At 37.3% G+C, this 19,361-nt stretch overlaps 1 protein-coding gene across 1 annotated transcript; it reads right to left on the bottom strand.

Moving 5' to 3' along the window:
• Positions 1-1,278: 1,278 nt before the first annotated feature.
• On the bottom strand, positions 1,279-15,225 carry LOC119780448 (troponin I, fast skeletal muscle-like). The gene is made up of 7 exons (XM_038280507.1): positions 15,105-15,225; positions 9,782-9,817; positions 9,385-9,421; positions 6,628-6,756; positions 6,330-6,419; positions 2,700-2,876; positions 1,279-1,644 (listed from the first exon to the last, which is right to left on the bottom strand). Exons 1-7 carry the CDS (start codon positions 15,182-15,184, stop codon positions 1,564-1,566), a joined length of 630 nt encoding a protein of 209 aa, XP_038136435.1. The 5' UTR covers positions 15,185-15,225; the 3' UTR covers positions 1,279-1,563.
• Between the last annotated feature and the right edge of the window lie 4,136 nt (positions 15,226-19,361).

Here is a 19,361-nt window from a genome sequence, read left to right as displayed (position 1 = left end):
AGTGCTAAATTAATATATTTACATGTTCTCCTCCCACAAGACGCACTTTTGCGTGTAAACGCCCCATATTGCATATTCATTGCAGAAAAAGTACTAAATGGATAAGAGGCGCTATTTAGCACATTTTAAAGACCAAATCCTTTTAGCACGCTGTTGATAGATCAGTTTGTACATTTTTTAGCGTGCGCAGTGAAATAGCTCACGTTTTAATACACGCAAACCTTTGATAGATCCGGCCCTAAGTGTCTGAAAGGTCGGTCGTTAAAGGGAATTGTTGGCCTGGCTGAATAGGCAGGGTCCTCCACTCTCCTGTACAGAGGCTGGGGCTGCGATGATAGTGGGAAGGGATTAACTCAATTGCTGCATTGTAGGTTTTTGAAAGCTGAAACATGAGTCCGCCCCCTGAGTTCCACTGTCATCGCACCCCTAGCCTCTGTACAGGAGAGTGAAGGACCACGCCAATTAATGTGCATGTTTTCAAAACAAAAACAAAGCTTTGTTGGGCTACTGTATAAAACCTCGACCTCAACGCTATTCCTGACATTTTGTGACTGTTCCTCTGTTTGTTTTGCACTCCTGCTCAGACTCTTCCCAGCTTTACCTTCGCTCTCCACCATATTGGTTTTGGCTGTTTGGCATTTTCTCAATAATGCTTTAAATGACCTGCTTCCCATGCCTCCTCTGCCCATCTTCCCTGCTTTCTAACATGGACTTTATACTAGATTCACCTTCTGAGCTTCCTGCTCAATATCTTTTGTAAGTTTGTTCATTCTTATCATCAAAGCCCTATGACTATTTTTTTTATTTAGGATTATCTTTAAGTCCATGTAACAAAACATGAACAGCTAAGAGAACCTACATCAAAAGAATATGTGAAAAATCTAAGCAAGACCCAAACATCAGTTTGGACTGGCTTGAAAACCATCACTTTCTACAGGAGCCAATCCCCACTCCCTGAACAGAAACCTCAGCAAAACATTCACAGCTCTCCATGTGAAATAAGACAAAAATCGGAATATCTGTCACTACAAGAAGCTATTAACTGCTTATAAATCAAATACGACATTGAACAAGGTCAGACCTGTATTTAATCTCAGAATAACATTTCATTTACATGGACATTTCAATGTTTAGGACTATAACTACTGTCACTACTGAAGCTTTGATTGTAAGAATCATGCAAGTTTTTAAACAAGAATTTTCAAAAGAAGGAGCCTTTATAAAATAGGGAGCAATTTGGCATTTTTGTTCAACATTAGCAGTTCTTATGTTTGCTTGTTTTTTTACCTTTCAGAGATCTTCCAGTGAGAAGTAGTTATTCCTTTTAAATGCAATGTTTCAACTCTATTTCAACCCTTCCGAAATTGACCAAAACAAGAGGAACCGAAGGTAAATTCTACCAGAATATAATACATCAGAGGTCCCTCTCTGACAGCAGTAGGTCTACAGCTATTGTCTGTTTTAAAAAGTTACAAATTTAGTCTCTAAGAAAACTTACGACCTCTTAACACAACCTCAAAATAATGATTCTGAGTTGTTCTAATGAGCCATTGATAGATCATTTTAACTGTCAAACATCTTCTTCCTGTCAGACTTGTCTTCAATGTTCTTGCGCCAGTCTCCCACATCACGCAGCTGCTTGTCCTGTGAAAAAAAAATAAAAAATTGTTTATGAAATGTAAAGCTATTGCATTAAAAACAGACCAAGAAGATATCCATCACAAAATGGAATTAACCCTTAATTCCTAAGGGCTGGGAAATAAATCATTCATGCCACTGAAATCCTATCCAGGACCATGTGGCATTCTGGGGGATATTGGCAGAGGAGAAGATTCTCGCACGACTGGAAAATCACCCCGAAAATCGCACAGTGTACGCCGGGCTTAATCTATCTTGGTTAAATGAAGCTAATGTTAAATAGACTTAAGGTTGGAATTCAGGTTAAGACTTTATTCCCCTGGTCCTAATTTTAAACTGGTATAAAAATCACCAGAATCACTAATGATCGACTGAAATGAAAGGCTTTTCTTTTGCAATACATTTTACAACCATACTGCACAGCCCGATTAGCCATTGAAAATAATTATTTTAAAGAAGGGCAGAGTTTGGTGGCTGTGAAAAAATAAAAATAAAACGAGCGAAATTGTTTTGTTTGTTAAATTTAATGCAGGGATGACCATAGACTTTTCAGCAGGTTCATGATGTTTCTCTGCTTTAACGCACCTGATTTTGATGATTGCAGTTTAGCAAAAGCCTTTTAATCAATCATCACTGAATATCAGTGGATATCAGATATCAGCTCTGCTCTGCAATTAGTTGAGACATCCCCAATTTGAAGGTTGCTGCCAGAAATAAAAGTTTCAAATACTGACCAAAGGAATAACTTTGGAAATTGAATATCTTGTTTTGTTTTTCTTTTCTTTTGTTTCTTGGTTTTGTATGAGTTTTAACTGCATAATTAACTTAATATTTCTTGTATTTCATTTTTTATGTATTTGTAATTTTTTATGATTTTTTTCTGGGATCAAAAAGCCTAACCAGAGACATGAGTGTAAATTAACGCACGAAGCCCTGTGTCACCACATCAGTCACCCAGTTGTTGGCAATACTGTGTTGTGCTGTCCCTGCCCAAAATTAATCAATGAATAAAAAGTTAGTGTTCAAGACATTATATTTTGTTCGGTCACATAGTAGCTTACCTCCTCTTTAACCTCCTTCTTGACTTGCTTCAGGTTTGCCCTCAAGTCCATGTTAACGGTGTGTTTAGAGCCCAGCAAAGCCTTCAGCATGGCATCAGCAGACATACGCACCTTCTTCAGTCGGGGTCTTTTGAACTTTCCTCTGAGATCCACAATCTTGATGTTTAGGTCTCTAACCTTTAGAGAGATTACAAAAAAGGAACTATTTGATTTCAAGGTTGAATTCCTGTCATCTAATGGCTCTTTCTCTTACAAGGTGTGAAAATCTTATATTGAGATCTGCTGCAGGTGAAATTGAATTTCTGTTTCTATGGTCCATTTGTTCTATGATCCAGGAGTGCAGTACTGAATAAATGCAAATTTAGAGTAACACAGAAACACGTGTAATGCAAAAATAAAAAAAATAACTAAATGAACAAAAAAGGTAATGCTAAACAGAAAAATCAAAAGCAACACATTTCAGATGGGCTGCAGATACAGAATAATGCTAAGACACATGCAAAGTGAAAATGCTGAAAGAAGAAAAATCTACTCCAAGTTTCGAAAGGCTGCAAACAAGCTTAGCATTAAGAAAGTGCTCTACTCCTGTGGTTTTCAAACTCGGTCCTCAGGGGCCAATATTATGCATGTTTTAGTTATTCCCTGCCTCCACACACCTGACTTACTGTAAACAAATGGGTGGCTAGCATTAACTTGTAGCCCATAGTGGCTGCTTATCAGGGAGTGCAAGCATTTGATGCAGGTGGAGCAGAGACGCATCAGCCCCATCCCAAGCCTGTCTCAACCCTTCCTTTACGCATTATCCCACCATTCCTGCAGAGGCTCTGCCATGTTAGGGTCGTCCCAAACAATGTAGTGCGTATGTTGAGTGGAGCCTTTAAACAGAAAGTCTACATCAGTGAAGATTCACTGAAATTTGGCAGCAGGTGCAACAGCGCAAATGCTGGAGGAAACACTTTTTCCTCTGATTTGCTTCATCTTCACCACACTGACAAGAAAAAAAATCACTAGTTAGGAAAAATAAAAAAGATGTCATTATCTCCAGAAGGGAAGCTCCTCTTTGAAATAGCATTATTTGAATGTATAAATTTATATTCAAGAAAGCGGTAAATGTTTGATTTTCACATTTTTTGATGTGAAGCTTTCTTTTTGTCTGGAAAAAATAATGGAGCTGCAGGACTTGTTGAATTACTCTAACGCCCCATCTGAAGTCGAGGAGAATGGGGATACAGTAATTGCAACAGGTTTTAAATTTCACTCCGTTTCTGATGGGTTATTTGTATTAGGATATTTGTAAAAATGGGCTTAATTTAAAGCATGGGGCATCTTTGTGTTCCCATGACAATGACTGCTTTCCTTTTCAGGTGGAGGGAAGAGGGCATCTCATTCCCCTTCATACCCTGCACCTTCAATCAAAGTGCCCTCCACAGCTGCAAGTGTGACCTGATTGGTTGCTCGATGGTGAAGGGTTAGAGCAAAGGGGCCGGTTTGGGATTGGGCCATCTAAAACATGCAGGACAGTGGATCCCGAGCACCAAATTTGAAGATCATTGGTCTAGACCACAAGGGGGAGACAATTATCAACTCATGTTTGTGCAGACCCATATGATGCTTGCCTGGAGGAAGAGCTATCACATGAGACTGCCCAATATGAAGTGCTAGCAGCTATAGGGACCTGTTTTTATACAAATGCATATTACTATTTACCATTTCAAATTAGTTATGACTCAATCAAGTTTCTACAAAGTTAAATACCATTCCAACTATTCACAATTTTCATTCTAGAAAGAAGTGATGCATTTGTGAATAACTACAGCTGCTAACTTAATTCACTCAGTACCACTGTAACAAATTTGCACCTCCAGGTGACAAATTTGCACACACACCTACTTTCGATACACACAACCAAACACAAGTACAGCAACCCACCCACTGATACCAGTGATCAAACCGCTTCTCACACACCTTATTTGAAATGCAAGACAGAACCAAATAATTGGACACTGCATCTTCTTAGAGTTCAGTTAGAGGAAGTTCATGAATGTAATTTGAAATAAATGAAAAATGATCTGTCCAAACAGATATAAATATAGCAAACTCTAATACAGAGCTATTAAAACTCACTGCCAAACTGCACAGTTCTTCTAAATAATTAAAGTAATGAGGAAAAGCTGTATTTCATTCTAGTAACTGACCTGTCTTTGTTAAACTCTTCACTGTATGTATATATTAATTAGACGCAGATAAGCCTAATTAAGCCTTGATTTCTGTTAAGTTTAAATTGAAGACTTTACACAGAAATAATGATAATTATACTTAAGACTTGGCTGTTGCTGTCAAGATATACCAACATGCCTCATCGTAATGCCTAAAATATGACTGTAGAGTCTGTTAACAGTTTAGTACATTGATCCTGAGGTAAAATAAAATGTTGGCGTAACGACTATAGTTTTGTTTTATCCAGGAGGAGACCAAGAGGGCAGCCAAGAACATGCTGGACATTTGGAGGGACTATGTCTTTTCGCTGGTGCTGAAACATGTTGGGCTCCCCCCAGAGGAGCTGGAGGAGGTGACTGGTTAAAGAGAAGTCTGGGCGTCTCTGCTGAGGATGCTGATCACTTTATATTGTCTGAAAATGCCAAAAGTTTTTTTGTAGTTATTGTAAACTGTCTAAAATTGGATTTCTATAAGATTCCTGAAATTTACTTTAAAATGGGTTAAATACTGACTAGAGACAATGGCTTACCTCTGTCAAGTCAATACAAATGACCAGACAGAGAAAATAAGATTGGATGGGGAAAATAAAATAAAATCAGAGAAGACTGCCTTGTTATACAGAAGAAGAAAAAACAATATCTACCCCAAATTAGATTGTTGTTCATTCTAAACCCAGACCTTTAAAATCCAGTGTTGACATTTAAACAGAATTCACTTCATAACACTTTTCCTTTTTAGTTTTATTACCCTTCCGTTGTAATAGCTTCAGCACTAAAACATTGTTCTTGGCATGATGTATAAACCCAAAGGTATTCTGGATCACTGATTAATGCAGTAGAGGTTTTTAGATTCACCTTTCCCTTTTAATTGAAAATGATCTGGAATGTAAGGGATCCTAACATTATTGGGGTCTTACCACTAGTGCAGAAAGAAACAAAATAAATAAATAAAAATACAAAATTACAAAGTTTGTGGATGTGAAAAAATATATGACTCCCATATGGAGGACCATCTCTGATATAATGCAAAATAAATCTATGAATAATTGAAATGTTTAATAAATAAACAAACATACAAAATACAGCAAATAAATACAAATATTAATTCATTAATGAGACATAAATACACATATTTGATATTTATTCACCTTTGCAACAACTATTTGTTTCTTATGTCATTTTTATTTATCCATATATTTTGTATTTATTTCTTTATATGCATTAATATTTTTGTCTGTCATACATTTTTTTAATTATTATTATTACATTATATTTTTTTGAGAACTGTAAAACTGGTTTCTTTATTTAAAATCAGCTCTTACCTTAAACAAACCTTCTGATGATTTTCTCTGTGTTACTTTGATGTTTGCTTTATTGAATTATAAAAGGACAGAAGCCAAACAGGCAGCCTTACCTCATTGAGGACCATGTTCAGTTTAAACTCTGTACAGTATCTCTCCTCTTCACTGATGTTGATTTGCTGATGGAGTTTCTGGCAAAGTTCCTAAAAAAAAAAAGCAATTGACTTGTTTGTTTTGGGGATTTTTTTTGTCTGAAGACAACATAAATGTAAAACACCTCAACAAAACATGTTTTATATCTTTAGAAAAGTCTTGAAAAAACATCAAACCATATTTAACTTTAGCTTTTTCTGGTGCTTAACATTGAGAACATCTTATGCACAGAAGATAGTCTGATTGTGTTGTTCTTACCATTAGCTCTTCCCTGGAGTATGGCACATCCAAGGGAGGACATTTCTCTGCCAGGAACTTCTCTCTCTCTGTGGCCTTCACCTGAGACTCTGCCTCCAGTAAATTGTTTGCAACAACTAGCATACAGCTCTGTGGAATTGGCAAGTAAACACAAATGTTTATATTTTTTAGACCTCACTTGGATGTGAAAAGTACATAAATGATGCATTATTACATGCACAGATATAACACCTTTGTTGTTCGTCCATTTTTTTATCAGTTGTAGGCAACGACCTAAGACTTTTTTTGTATTTAATGCCAACTTCTTTTAGATATTTTTCACAATCTGTCTAAATTAGTTGGGAAGCACCTTTTCTTTGTGAACATACATACTTTGTGAACTCACATGTCTGACTTATCAAGATGGAGATTAATATGTTTTTCTGGAATCCAGTTTTTAAAGTGGGTTTGTCTTATGTTGCAGTTGGACCTCAGAAATCATGACTTTCCAGTCAGAAGTATTAGTTGTGTAACTACCTACTATAATTTAATTTCCCACTCAAAATGCTAAATATTTTCTTAATGCTGGTTCTGGATCCAATATAGCAGGTCTGTGTATCAATAATAGCAAGCAGCAATGAAGACATTTTTATTTTACAAGGCACACTTTCATCTAAAATCATTTAACATTGCAGCTCTGAATGAAACAAACTAAGTTTGTTTGTTTTTATTTAGAAAGTAAAGCTTAAAACAAGATTCATAAGAGGCCATATTAGAAACCTAATTTTTCTGACTTTGTTAACTAGAAAGCTGTTAACTTCTGATTTCCAAGGTAACTGCAACAAATATTATGGCCAGCAAAAAAAAGAACATACCTCCAGTACAAGTCATCATCTACATTGAAGGATACTAAACTATATTTACCAAGTTTAACAAGTAAACTGATTCAAATATACTGGCATAACCAGTATACCTCTTGGCATATCAATTGATCCATTTTTAGTTTTTTGCTAATTTTCTTTAAAGCATCCCAAAAAATAACCTTCCACATTTACTGTTAGTTTGCTTGTAAGAGACTTTAAGGCTATTTTTATTTCAAGTAAGTGTATAATGAAAGTACACTTCAAGGTTCATAAGAGGCCATATATGAGTTTGATAGCAATAAGCATGTAAAGACCGTTTCTAAGTTTAGTACACTTGAAGTACAATGAAAGTGAGCTTCAGGTTTGTTAATACTTTATTAATAATATACATCTAGTCCATGAAAAAAATAATGTATGAAAAATTGCCTTTCTAGCTACATTTCTCTTAGTCTCTTCTCATAATTTATTTGCATCTACCAACCAGTTAAAGTTAAACTCAGACTTCCGTTCTAACCAAGGTTCTGCAGTGTAACAGTCCACTGAACAAGAACCAGAGCGTAAAACTGTTGAAATGTCTCAAAATCCAGGCTCCTTTGCAGCAGCTTGCTTGTAATTTTCATTTTTTGCATTTGATTCTACTTATATGTTCTACACTTATGCCAGGGAACTTCAGCAGAACATGGACTGTGAGTTAAACATAGTCACTAATAACAATATGAACCACTTTTTTTTCTCCTTCCCTGTTTTTCATCTACCCTCCTCTGACAGATCCTGCTACTGATTTCTGTTTTCTGTCAAGTTCTTTTTCTGGAGGAAGAGGAATAAATAAAAGAACCAGTGCTTTAACTCCTCTCACTGGTACAGAGTGGAGAATTTTCTCAACGTCAGCAGTGTTATTCTAAAAACTGGTACGAAGAACTACTTAAATTCACAGATAAATATTCCGAGAAATTTTATATATGAAGTTAGGCAGTCTGTAAAAATGGAATGCCAACTGACCTTTTATAGTAATACTGTCATGAGTTGTTGAAGCAATTAATATATTATAAATGACACCTTGTCATATGAACACGATCAGAAGGGCTGATATACCCTCAGCAATGCTATCACATATCAAGTGTTTTTGCTATTTTACCAGTTTTATATATGTTGTTAATCAATTGACAAAGCCCATATTTTTGTAATGGCTGATTTTAGTTGAACTGTCGGATTGGTTCAAAATGACCATCAGAATATTGTTCATCTGTCTCTGTGTGTTTCTATAGAACTGTTCATCCCCAGTGAGGTTCATCTACAGCATTATCCTCTTAAACTACTAATACCATAGCTGAGTTGTTTAAACCTTACAGGATAGGTCAGGAAAGCTTGCAGAATACCACACAGAAATTAGTATGTGTGAAAATTTACTATTAATTTACTACTAATTCAGCATGCTGGTCAAAAGTTGAAAAATGTCTATTGGCTAAATTTACTTTGACGTTTAGTTTACCTTTTAATATAAACCAAATATACGTCACAACAGGTAAATTATAAAATAGATCACTAATAATTTCCATTAAAATGTAAAAACGACAAAACTAACTGGTGATTAACCTAAAAGAATATTCCTTTTTCTAGTTTAAAATAGTCTAGGTACATTTACATACAGTAATTTTTGTTAAGGAAATAATCAGTAAATTGGTATGCTGCACCTTTGGCGTGGAAGGATTATAATTGCAACAGGAAGTGCTTACTAACACAGGTTCAGAGAGTCATAAACAATATTTTAAAGGCAAACGTCTTAGATCTTTGGGTCAAGCTTATAAAACAATGGGAGAAAAACATGTCTGTGTTTATACTTTAGAGTTTAATGCACTCGGACGAAACCTGGTGTTATAGTAGTGTTGTTAAAGTATCGTGCACCATGTGGGCTTACCTTCAGAGTATGTTTACGCCTTGCAGACAGTCTTTTTCTGTACACAGAAACCAATTTCAGAATGACCGACATACAATATACATTTGATTTTGCTATTGCTGTTTTAAAGGCTACCTTTAAAACTGTGTTTTCTAGTCTTGTGGAGACACTATACTATCATTATTTACAGTGTCAGCTTGTTGAATAAGCATAAGAAGTAGCTATCAAATCAGATTTTAATTCTGAGGGTTTTTATGTTTATACATTTTATTAGATAACCTTAAATGGCAAAAAAAAATTGGAACAGAAATTACCTAAACATGTCAGTAATACATAACAAAAATCAACAATGTTATATTTATCATTTATTTTTTCTGGGGTAAAATTTTAAAACACATAATAATCTCATCTTACTTACTCAGTGGCCATGTTGGCTGCAGGATTTAGTTTCAATCTGGCGAAACAAACAACAAAGAAAGCTGAATTAAAATGATCAGTTTTCCTCGGAACCATTTGTCATCAGTGGTTTGCAATGGAACAATCTAACAATGATGTATTCAGCACTTATGTACCAGACCACTTATCCATGTATCCTGCTGCAGATCAAAAACACAAGCCCATAATGTTTTTCAAATGAAAAAGTGGCCTTTTATTTTCTTGCCTAACCAATACCAGTTTTTTTATATTTTTTATGTTATTTAACTCTTTAGTCCCGAACATTATTTTTACCATAGTACGGTATATATATATGGGTGCTGGGGGGTGCTCCAGGAATATGGAGTCGGGGGCCCTTTATTAGGGGCCATCCGTTCTCTGTACAAGCGGAGCAGGAGTCTGGTTCGCATTGCCGGCATTAAGTCGGACCTGTTCCCGGTGCATGTTGGACTCCGACAGGGCTGCCCTCTGTCACCGGTCCTGTTCATAACTTTTATGGACAGGATTTCTAGGCGCAGCCAAGGACCGGAGGGGGTCTGGTTCGGGGACCAGCGGATCTCGTCCCTGCTTTTTGCGGATGATGTAGTTCTGCTGGCTCCCTCCTGCCAAGACCTACATCGTGCGCTGGGGCGGTTCGCAGCCGAGTGTGAAGCGGCCGGGATGAGAATCAGCTCCTCCAAGTCCAAGGCCATGGTTCTCGACCGGAAAAAGGTTGCTTGTCCCCTTCAGGTTGGAGGAGAGTCCCTGCCTCAAGTGGAGGAGTTCAAGTATCTTGGGGTCCTGTTCACGAGTGAGGGAAGAATGGAGCGGGAGATCGATAGACGGATCGGTGCGGCTGCTGCAATAATGCGGACGCTGCACCGGTCTGTCGTGGTGAAGAGAGAGCTGAGCGAAAAGGCAAAGCTCTTAATTTACAGGTCGGTCTACGTTCCTACTCTCACCTATGGTCATGAAATCTGGATCATGACCTAAAGAACGAGATCCCGGATACAAGCGGCTGAAATGAGCTTCCTCCGCAGGGTGGCTGGGCTCTCCCTTAGAGATAGGGTGAGGAGCTCGGTCATTCGGGAGAGGCTCAGTGTAGAGCCGGTTCTCCTCCACATCGAGAGGAGTCAGTTGAGGTGGCTCGGACATCTTCTGCGGATGCCCCCTGGACGCCTCCCTCGGGAGGTGTTCCAGGCACGTCCCACTGGGAGGAGGCCCAGGGGACGACCCAGGACACGCTGGAGAGATTACGTCTCTCGGCTGGCCTGGGAGCGCCTAGGGCTTCCCCCAACAGAGCTGGAGGAGGTGTCTGCGGAGAGGGAAGTCTGGGAGTCTCTGCTTAGTCTGCTGACCCGGTTCTGGATAAAGCGGGAGACGACGAGTACGAGTACGAGTATATATATATATAAAAAATATCTAGTTTTAGATTGTTTCCTTTTATCTTCATTATTCCGGTCTTACTCATCCCATTCTGTTGCATTCAGCACAGACACCCTACTACCACAGCTCTTTTTAATAAATATTGCTTTTTTCAGCAAGTTATTCAACCTATATTTTTGAGGTTGTGTCTTTGAGATAGGGTACCTCATTAAAAAGTGAAGTTTGAAAAAATTTGAGCACAGAAACATAATTAATAACAAGACATGTAATTAAAAGCACTGGATCCAAATTAAACATGTAACAAAAAATGGGCAAGTTTCTATATTTTCAGAAAAAATATATATCTTCTTCCAGAGGAATCAGCATAGATATTTTTAGGTGCTGCTGTAGGTGTCATGATCTTGGCTCTGATTTCTGGTCTTATTACTCTTTTAAACCACCTGCTTATCTCCTCCCTGTACTCATTACCGCTTATCTGATCCACCTGCTTCAGCTTCTATTTAAATCTATTCTATTTACATCAATGCCATATTATTCGAGCCATTGGTGAGAGTTCACTAGCATTCCTGTGTGTTCCTGATTGCCTGATCTTGACCCGTTCTGCCTCTGGACGTTTGAGCCTGCCTTTCCCGTCTGGTCTGTTTGCCTGACCTGTCCTCAGACTCCTGCAGGATCTCTGCCTGTCTGTGGAATGAACCTGGCACTGTTTCCTGACATCCTTCTTAATTTCCCTTCAGATCTCTGATCTCCTGGCTTTGACTACCGAGCATGGCTTTGACACCTGCTTTGGCTTTGTCCTCTGGATTATCCTGCCCTCCTTCATCTGCTCGGTTCTGATCTCCTATCTGTCCTCCGACCTCCGAAACATCAGAGTCTGGGACTCTCTGGGTGGCGCCCACCACATCTGATTTCCAGCCGACCAACTGCAACCAGCCTCATCCTCTGGGCTCAGACTGAACTATAAGACCAGGTAAATGACTCACACATTCGGTATCATCCTCCGGCAGATTGACGTGGTCACTAACCTGTTTTCTCTTCCTGCAGAGGTTCCTGCCCTAGAAATCGATGCTGATCATTGCAGTTCCATTTCTAATTAATGTTTTGAGAAATCTGTTTTCTGTCTTACATGAAAAAAAACAACAACACCGACCTAAGTTTCCTAAGCACTGTGCTGATCAGATGTTTCTGGTATTTAGAGACATTTAGAACATCTCAATGCTTAAACGCAGCCACCATTATCAAGGCCCGAGAAAAACAAAGACTACCAAACTGATAAAATAATTCTGACCTCTTTGGTAATGATGTGCTTTGAGCGCCTTGTGTTGACCCAGCTTGAATTAAAAATAGACCAATTTCTGGGTCCCCTGAAGTTCACTTTTAAACCAATAGATCTGTGGATGATGCCAAAACATTCCCTTCTTTTCATCCTGCAGTGCCTTGACTCCCAAGGAGGGTTATTGAACATCCTACTAGTGATATGGGACATACATTGAGGAAAATAAGTATTTGAAAACCCTGCTATTTTGCAAGTTGTTTCACTTGGAAATTATGGAGAGGTCTGAAATAATCATCAAAGGTCCACTGTGAGATACATAACCTAAAAAAAAACAAATCCAATCCTTGGTTATCCTGGCTGTGTGCTTCAGGTCATTGTCATGTTGGAAGACCCAGCCTTGACCAATCTTTAATGCTCTAAATGAGGGAAGGAGGTTGTTCCCCCAAATCTCGCAATGCATGGACTCCGTCATCTTCTCCTTAATACAGTGCGTTAGCCCTGTCCCATGTGCAGGAGAATACCCCCAAAGCAAGAATCTACCACCCCCATGCTTCACAGTAGGGATGGTACTCATCATTCTTCTTCCTCCAAACACGGTTAGTAGAATTATGACCAAAAAGTTCTATTTTGGTCTCATCTGACCACATGTCTATCTCCAGTGACTCGTCTTGATCTTCCAAATGCTCACTGGCAAACTTAAGACAGGCCTTGACATGTGCTGGTTTAAGCAGGGGAACCTTCCATGCCATGCATGATTATAAACCATGACATCTTAGAGTATTACCAACAGTAACCTTGGAAACAGTGGTCCCAGCTCTTTTCAGATCATTGACCAGCTCCTCCCATATAGTTCTGGGTCGATTTCTCACCTTTCTTAGGATCACTGAAACCCCATAAGGTAAGATCTTGCATGAATCCCCACTCCGAGGGAGATTGACAGTAATGTTTAGGCTCTTTCATTTTATAATGATTGCTCCAACAGTGGACCTTTTTTCACAAAGCTTATTAGCTTATTTGCGGCTGTATTATACAAATAAAGAGTTAAAAAATCATACATTGGGATTTCTAGATTTCTTTTTTTAGATTATGTCTCTCACAGTGGACATGCACCTACGATGACAATTTCAGACCCCTCAATGATTTCTAAGAGAGAGAACTTGCAAAATAGCAGGATGTTCCAATACTTATTTTCCTCACTGTAGATAATGAAAAATACTGGTACTTGGTACAGTTGACCTTGAGCCAAAGGTCAATAACCAATATTTGTAATTGTGTCACAAGACATGCAGCGTAATGTCTTGGACACTCAATCTAAGTGATGGTTAAAGGTATCAGGTGGATTATCTATCTATCATATATATATATATATATATATATATATATATATATATATATATATATATATATATATATATATATATATATATATATATATATATATATATATATATATATATCAGAGGTCTCTGTCCAGAAGAGCGCAGTCCTAGGAACAGCTAAGATACTGCGCAGAACCCTCAAACTCCCAGGCCTCTGGTAGAAGACCCGAGCTTGAGGATGACACATACCACCCCACGAGGGGTGAGAAAACAGTTTATATATATATATATATATATATATATATATATATATATATATATATATATATATATATATATATATATATATATATATATATATATATTAAATTTTATACACAATTTTATTCATTTTGTCCAGACAACATTTCAAATACCTTCTATGGAGTTGTATTAGACTCAAATATATAACTATGTATTACATCAGTATAGCTAAAAAGGAGCCTAAATACATTTTGGAAACTGTATAGTTGCAGTCTGAGCTGCTTTCAATCCCCTAGGAACTGTAGCAGAAGAGTAACATCTATTCCTGGATCTACAGCTGTTCCTAAAGCCTTCATTAAGTGTGGAGAAAAAAAAAACTGGCTCCTACAAAAAGAAAGGATGGGTGATGACCATAGGCATCTGAACCACACAAGCGAACAGAGTAACAAATGTCAGAGTTCCCTGAAGTGGTAACAGGCAGGAAGGAGGGGGAGTGACTAACTTTTGGCATCATGTTCATTTTAAGAAAATGACAATTCAGAGGAATAAAAAGTATGTGAGATTTTATGAGCCTAGATTTATGTCTAAGATGGACCCATGTCTCACTCTTTTAAAGTGTTTTGAACAAGTACGATTGTTTCTAAGCAGCAAACTAAGATATGGAAAGCAACGATGTAACAAAATCATAATGTTTAGAAGGCATGATGCTGAACAAAATGTTGAGAGTAGGATAAAGGTTTTGAGGTTTGTTTTCAACTTATATCCTTGTATTGGTGTTGTCTTTCAGTATGTCTTATGAAGAAAAAAAAGCATCACTTGGTTAGCCAAAAGGATACAGACCTAATCTGAAAAGATGGAATTTCCCCCTCTACCTCAAAGATTAAAACTGTTTCTTAGTTATCAAAAAGTTTAAGATAACGTCACCCTGAAATTACAAACAAGCAATAATTAACAAGCTTCACATATGAATTGGAGTTTCTGCACTGGAAAGATTTACTGTTTCTAACAATGAATCCATAAACAAATATAATGTAACTGAAAAAGAGAGTCAGTCAGTTATATCAGAATAGAACAATATCAACAATAAAAAGTTGTTGCTTTACCGATGAGGAGCTGTTGAAGTCAGAGAAGCAGATTGAGCCCCAAGAAGATGGAGTGCAAAGAAGGTATATATTGCAATCATAGAAAGCCCTCCAAATCCTCACTTTCTCAATATGGAAGGGGATTACCGAACAAGCCAATGAGCTGACAAGGTCATGAAATACAGTACACTGTCAGTTGCCCCTTCCTGGGCTGCCTGCATTATAAATAACCCACACTTTAAGATTGTTATCCTTTTTTTTTTTACACGTGCCATCAAAACTTAAGGAACTGATGAAATCATTTATTTGTAATCTTAAGTTAACATATATGTACTTTATATCCTAAAATACGTTTACTCATATGATGTAAAGCAAAAACAGATCAAATGTTTGAAGGTCTGCATTTTCTCTTCTTCTCTTTCTCTTCTGGTTGAACAATAAGATAAAACAAAAGTCAGCTGCAAGCTAAATAGACTTCCATCAGATTGAGGGGGAGAAAGTCAAAGGGCAGACAGAAACACTGTGAGGTATTCATCAGGATAAAAATAGGAATTCATTCACAAAATAGCTGAAATTGCACTGAAAGATGTGTACAAAGATGCAGCAGTCATTCAAGCGTGGTATTAGAGCAGGACAGAGGTACAAGATTACATGTAAACATTCTATATAGAAGAAAAATAAGTTAAAAGACTGATCAGTGACCTTCAAGGGTTACCGGAGGAGTAATATGGGATCAGTTCTGCAGCCGATTCTCTGTAATATATATATATATATATATATATATATATATATATATATATATATATATATATATATATATATATATATATATATATGGTTCTGCTTAATAAGTATATAAGACAGCAAAATGGTTATTTCCACCATTGTGTTGATCATATTTAGCACCTGCATCATTAGTCGGTTAGTCTTTTGTAGAGACTGTAATCTCTGCTGTTATCATCTAATGGGGTAACAGCATCAGAGCAACAAGCTGACAAAGAAGGGCGGTTCTGTTCTAGGAACTCCTCCTGTGGAGATTTTTCACAAAGAATTCTTAAGAAAGTGAAGAACATTATGGAAAACATCACCATCCTCTTCAGAGGATTTTTTTAAACGACAGAGTGTCTTAAGTAAGAGGGTCCTCCATATTCGGTGAAACACAGACAGCTGCAGAAGATTCTTCCTGCCTTCAGCTATCATCTCCTATAACATCTCATTGAAAAACAGCAACATTTATTTTCTCTTTGGGAATATTAAAGTAATTGTTATTGAAATGAATTGAACCCCTTAGACAGATTGTATCTCTGTTTTTTGACCAAAGTCTTTGAAATAGCCGCTATTTTGTCACTTTATCTGAATGTATTCATATTTGTGTCATGTTGTAATGTAACAAAACTTTAAGGTTATTTCTGACCAGAACATTAAATCCAAATTAAACATGTTTCTTAAATGATGTTCTTTAATCCATAGGAAATAATAATAATAATATTGAGGAGAGATGGTAAGAAACTTGTCGGTGCATTTGTTTTTTCAAGGTTGAACTATATTTTTTTCTATCAGGAAGTCCATAAAGTGTAGTTAAAAGTCTTCAGCTGATCAAAAACTATGCTGTAGCCAGAAATCTGATGGAAATTTAAGAGAGAAATCATATTTCTCCTTTTTTAGCTTCCCTTCATTTGCTTTCTCTTAAATCAAGAGTAGAACTTCAAATCATACTTCCTCACAAAATAAACAAACCATCTTATATCAGAGTTTGGACTGTCTCTTGTGAGGACTGTAATTCTATTCAAATCTGCTTATTTATATAGCCTCAATTCACAACAAGCCATCTCAAGGCACTTTACAGAGACAATTCAACTAGATCATACAGTCAGAGAAAGTTAAAAGTTTCTATCATGGACTTACTCAAACGGTATCCTCACACTTTCATCTACTCCACCAGCAATCTATAAGGACATAAAAATGAACAACTATAAATATATACATTTAACCATTTACTATTATGAAATATGTGTATACATATATTTCTACCACTACATTGTATGAGTATTATGAAACACAAAGAAGAAACTATGACAGATAAAGGTTTTAATAAACAAATCTAGCTTATCCAGTCATGGAGCAATTTCAAATGATTAATTGTGCTACACTGAAAGAAACTGAAATAAAACTATTTTTAGAAAGAGAAAAAAAGCTCATCTTTTTATCTTGCTTTCCCATTACTGCTGTTCACGGTTATGTGATGCTGAAAAAGCAGACTACATTTCACTGCCTTTCTCTTTTTCTAGGATTTTTATCAGGAACGATGATCACTGATAAAACTAAGTTATTTATAAAAGTAAAAGTTTTTGACAATAAAAACACTGGAACGTCTTGAGCGCAGGAGTGGGCACAGTTTGGCACAGAAATAAACTTGATGTAACTCTGGTTTTTTACACAATGCTTTTCAACTTTCTGGTGAGAACTTTAAACAAAATCATAGCTGTTTTAATATAAGGTTGAAAATGTGATAACAGGTGAGCAAAGTAACGAGAGTGAGAAAGAAGGAAGCATTATAATAGTTGCAGCATCCGTACATTTTCTGACACTCTTTATCCCAGTCGGGGTCGTAAGAGGTGCTGGTGCCTATCTCCAGCTGTCTACAGGCGAGAGGCGGGGTACATCCTGGGCCGATCGCCAGTCCATCGCAGGGCAACACAGAGACAAACAGGACAAACAACCATTCATAGACACACTCTCACACCTAAGGAGAATTTAGAGAAGCCAATTAACCTAACAGTCATGTTTTTGGACTGTAGGAGGAAGCCGGAGTACCCGGTGAAAACCCACGCATGCTCAGGGAAAACATGCAAACTCCATGCAGAGTCGAGACCTCAACTTTCTTGAGCAGCCCATAGTTGCAACAACTAAGCAAAAAGTAGGCAACCCAGAACAAGCAGCCATGTAGGGTTTATAGACTTGAAAAAAGAAGATATCTAGAAGTTGTAGGGGCATGCAAGAAGTCAACTGCTCATCTTTGGAATAATGTCTTTGCTCAATAAGGAAACACTTGCTTTACAACCTTCTACACTGGTGCTAGGCAACAAAGCAAAGCCAGGTATGGATTGTCAAAGGTTATGGGCTCCATTAAACATTTAGCTTAGCAATGTTAAGCTCTATGGTGTCATGTGGAAGAGAAGAGAATTTATCCTAACATTTATTTTTAAAAAGGACATAAGATGGCCATGCTTTTCAGAAGTGCTTATACATCCAAGCAGGGGAACACAGATCCTCTTATTAAGAACACAATGTGCAATGAAACTTTAATAGGAATAGCTAATGCTAGCCAATGCCTCCCAGTTACAGTTTTCACTATAAAAAGTCAAATAAGTTCAGGATTTTGAGAAATTCTTTGGGATGTAGGAGAGTATGTTAAAAAATTACTCTAGATCTACTTTATAGACATTTACTATTTTCAGCTCTGCCTTGAAAAATGTCTGACACATATTCTACACTGAGCTCACTGTGAATTATTTTTCTTCCGATATCATCTGTTTTATTTCATTTACATTTGCCCTGAAATTGAAGGGTTTACGGTTCAAGCCCCGGCATCAGCTTTCAGTGCCGCTGTGTCCTTTGGCAAGAAACTTCACCTGCACCCCTTCTGGCTTCTGTCAGTGAGCCCCCACAATGTAGTTTACTGCCATCAGTGTGTGAGTGAATGGGTGAATGACTGAATGTAGAGTTTGGTCAAGTATCCTAATTTGAAAAAGTGTGATATAAGTACAGGCCATTTACCATTCACATTTAAGGTAAGATTATTGTTTGCAGTTCCATCTACTCTATTGTTTTTAGCTTCTTGTTAATCTCTGATATGACTTAAGACTGCAGAGTCCACCGATCGATTATCCAGATGATAAGAGTTTCTTGTTCTTCAACCCTGTGATGCAATGTTTGAGAAATACTTAATGTCTCTGAACCGGATCATTCATGATCTTTCAATAGTGTAACAATGTAAGGATTGCTTTTTTTATCGCTTATTACAGAGATGATAGACTTGTGGGCGATGTGCACCTCTTCTGATCCCATTCTTGTCAGTGCTTGGCAGTGCCTGGGTGTACTGGTGCTGTGTGACAAAACTTCACACTGGATGACACATTTAAGATTGCCTGTGTATTAATCACTGTCAGACAGAGGTAACATGAGCCTACTTTGATTCCTAGAACTAAAAAAAAATTGTAAAATATGCAAGATGGCCGTGTAACCAGTTTATGATAAACCTCAACAGGTGGCTGTGTT

Source organism: Cyprinodon tularosa, unplaced genomic scaffold (genome assembly GCF_016077235.1).
Source record: "Cyprinodon tularosa strain WSP-4 unplaced genomic scaffold, ASM1607723v1 ctg160, whole genome shotgun sequence".
Taxonomy (NCBI): domain Eukaryota; kingdom Metazoa; phylum Chordata; class Actinopteri; order Cyprinodontiformes; family Cyprinodontidae; genus Cyprinodon; species Cyprinodon tularosa.
The sequence above is the reverse complement of the archived record's forward strand: the minus strand, read 5'-3'. Positions and strand labels throughout refer to the sequence as shown.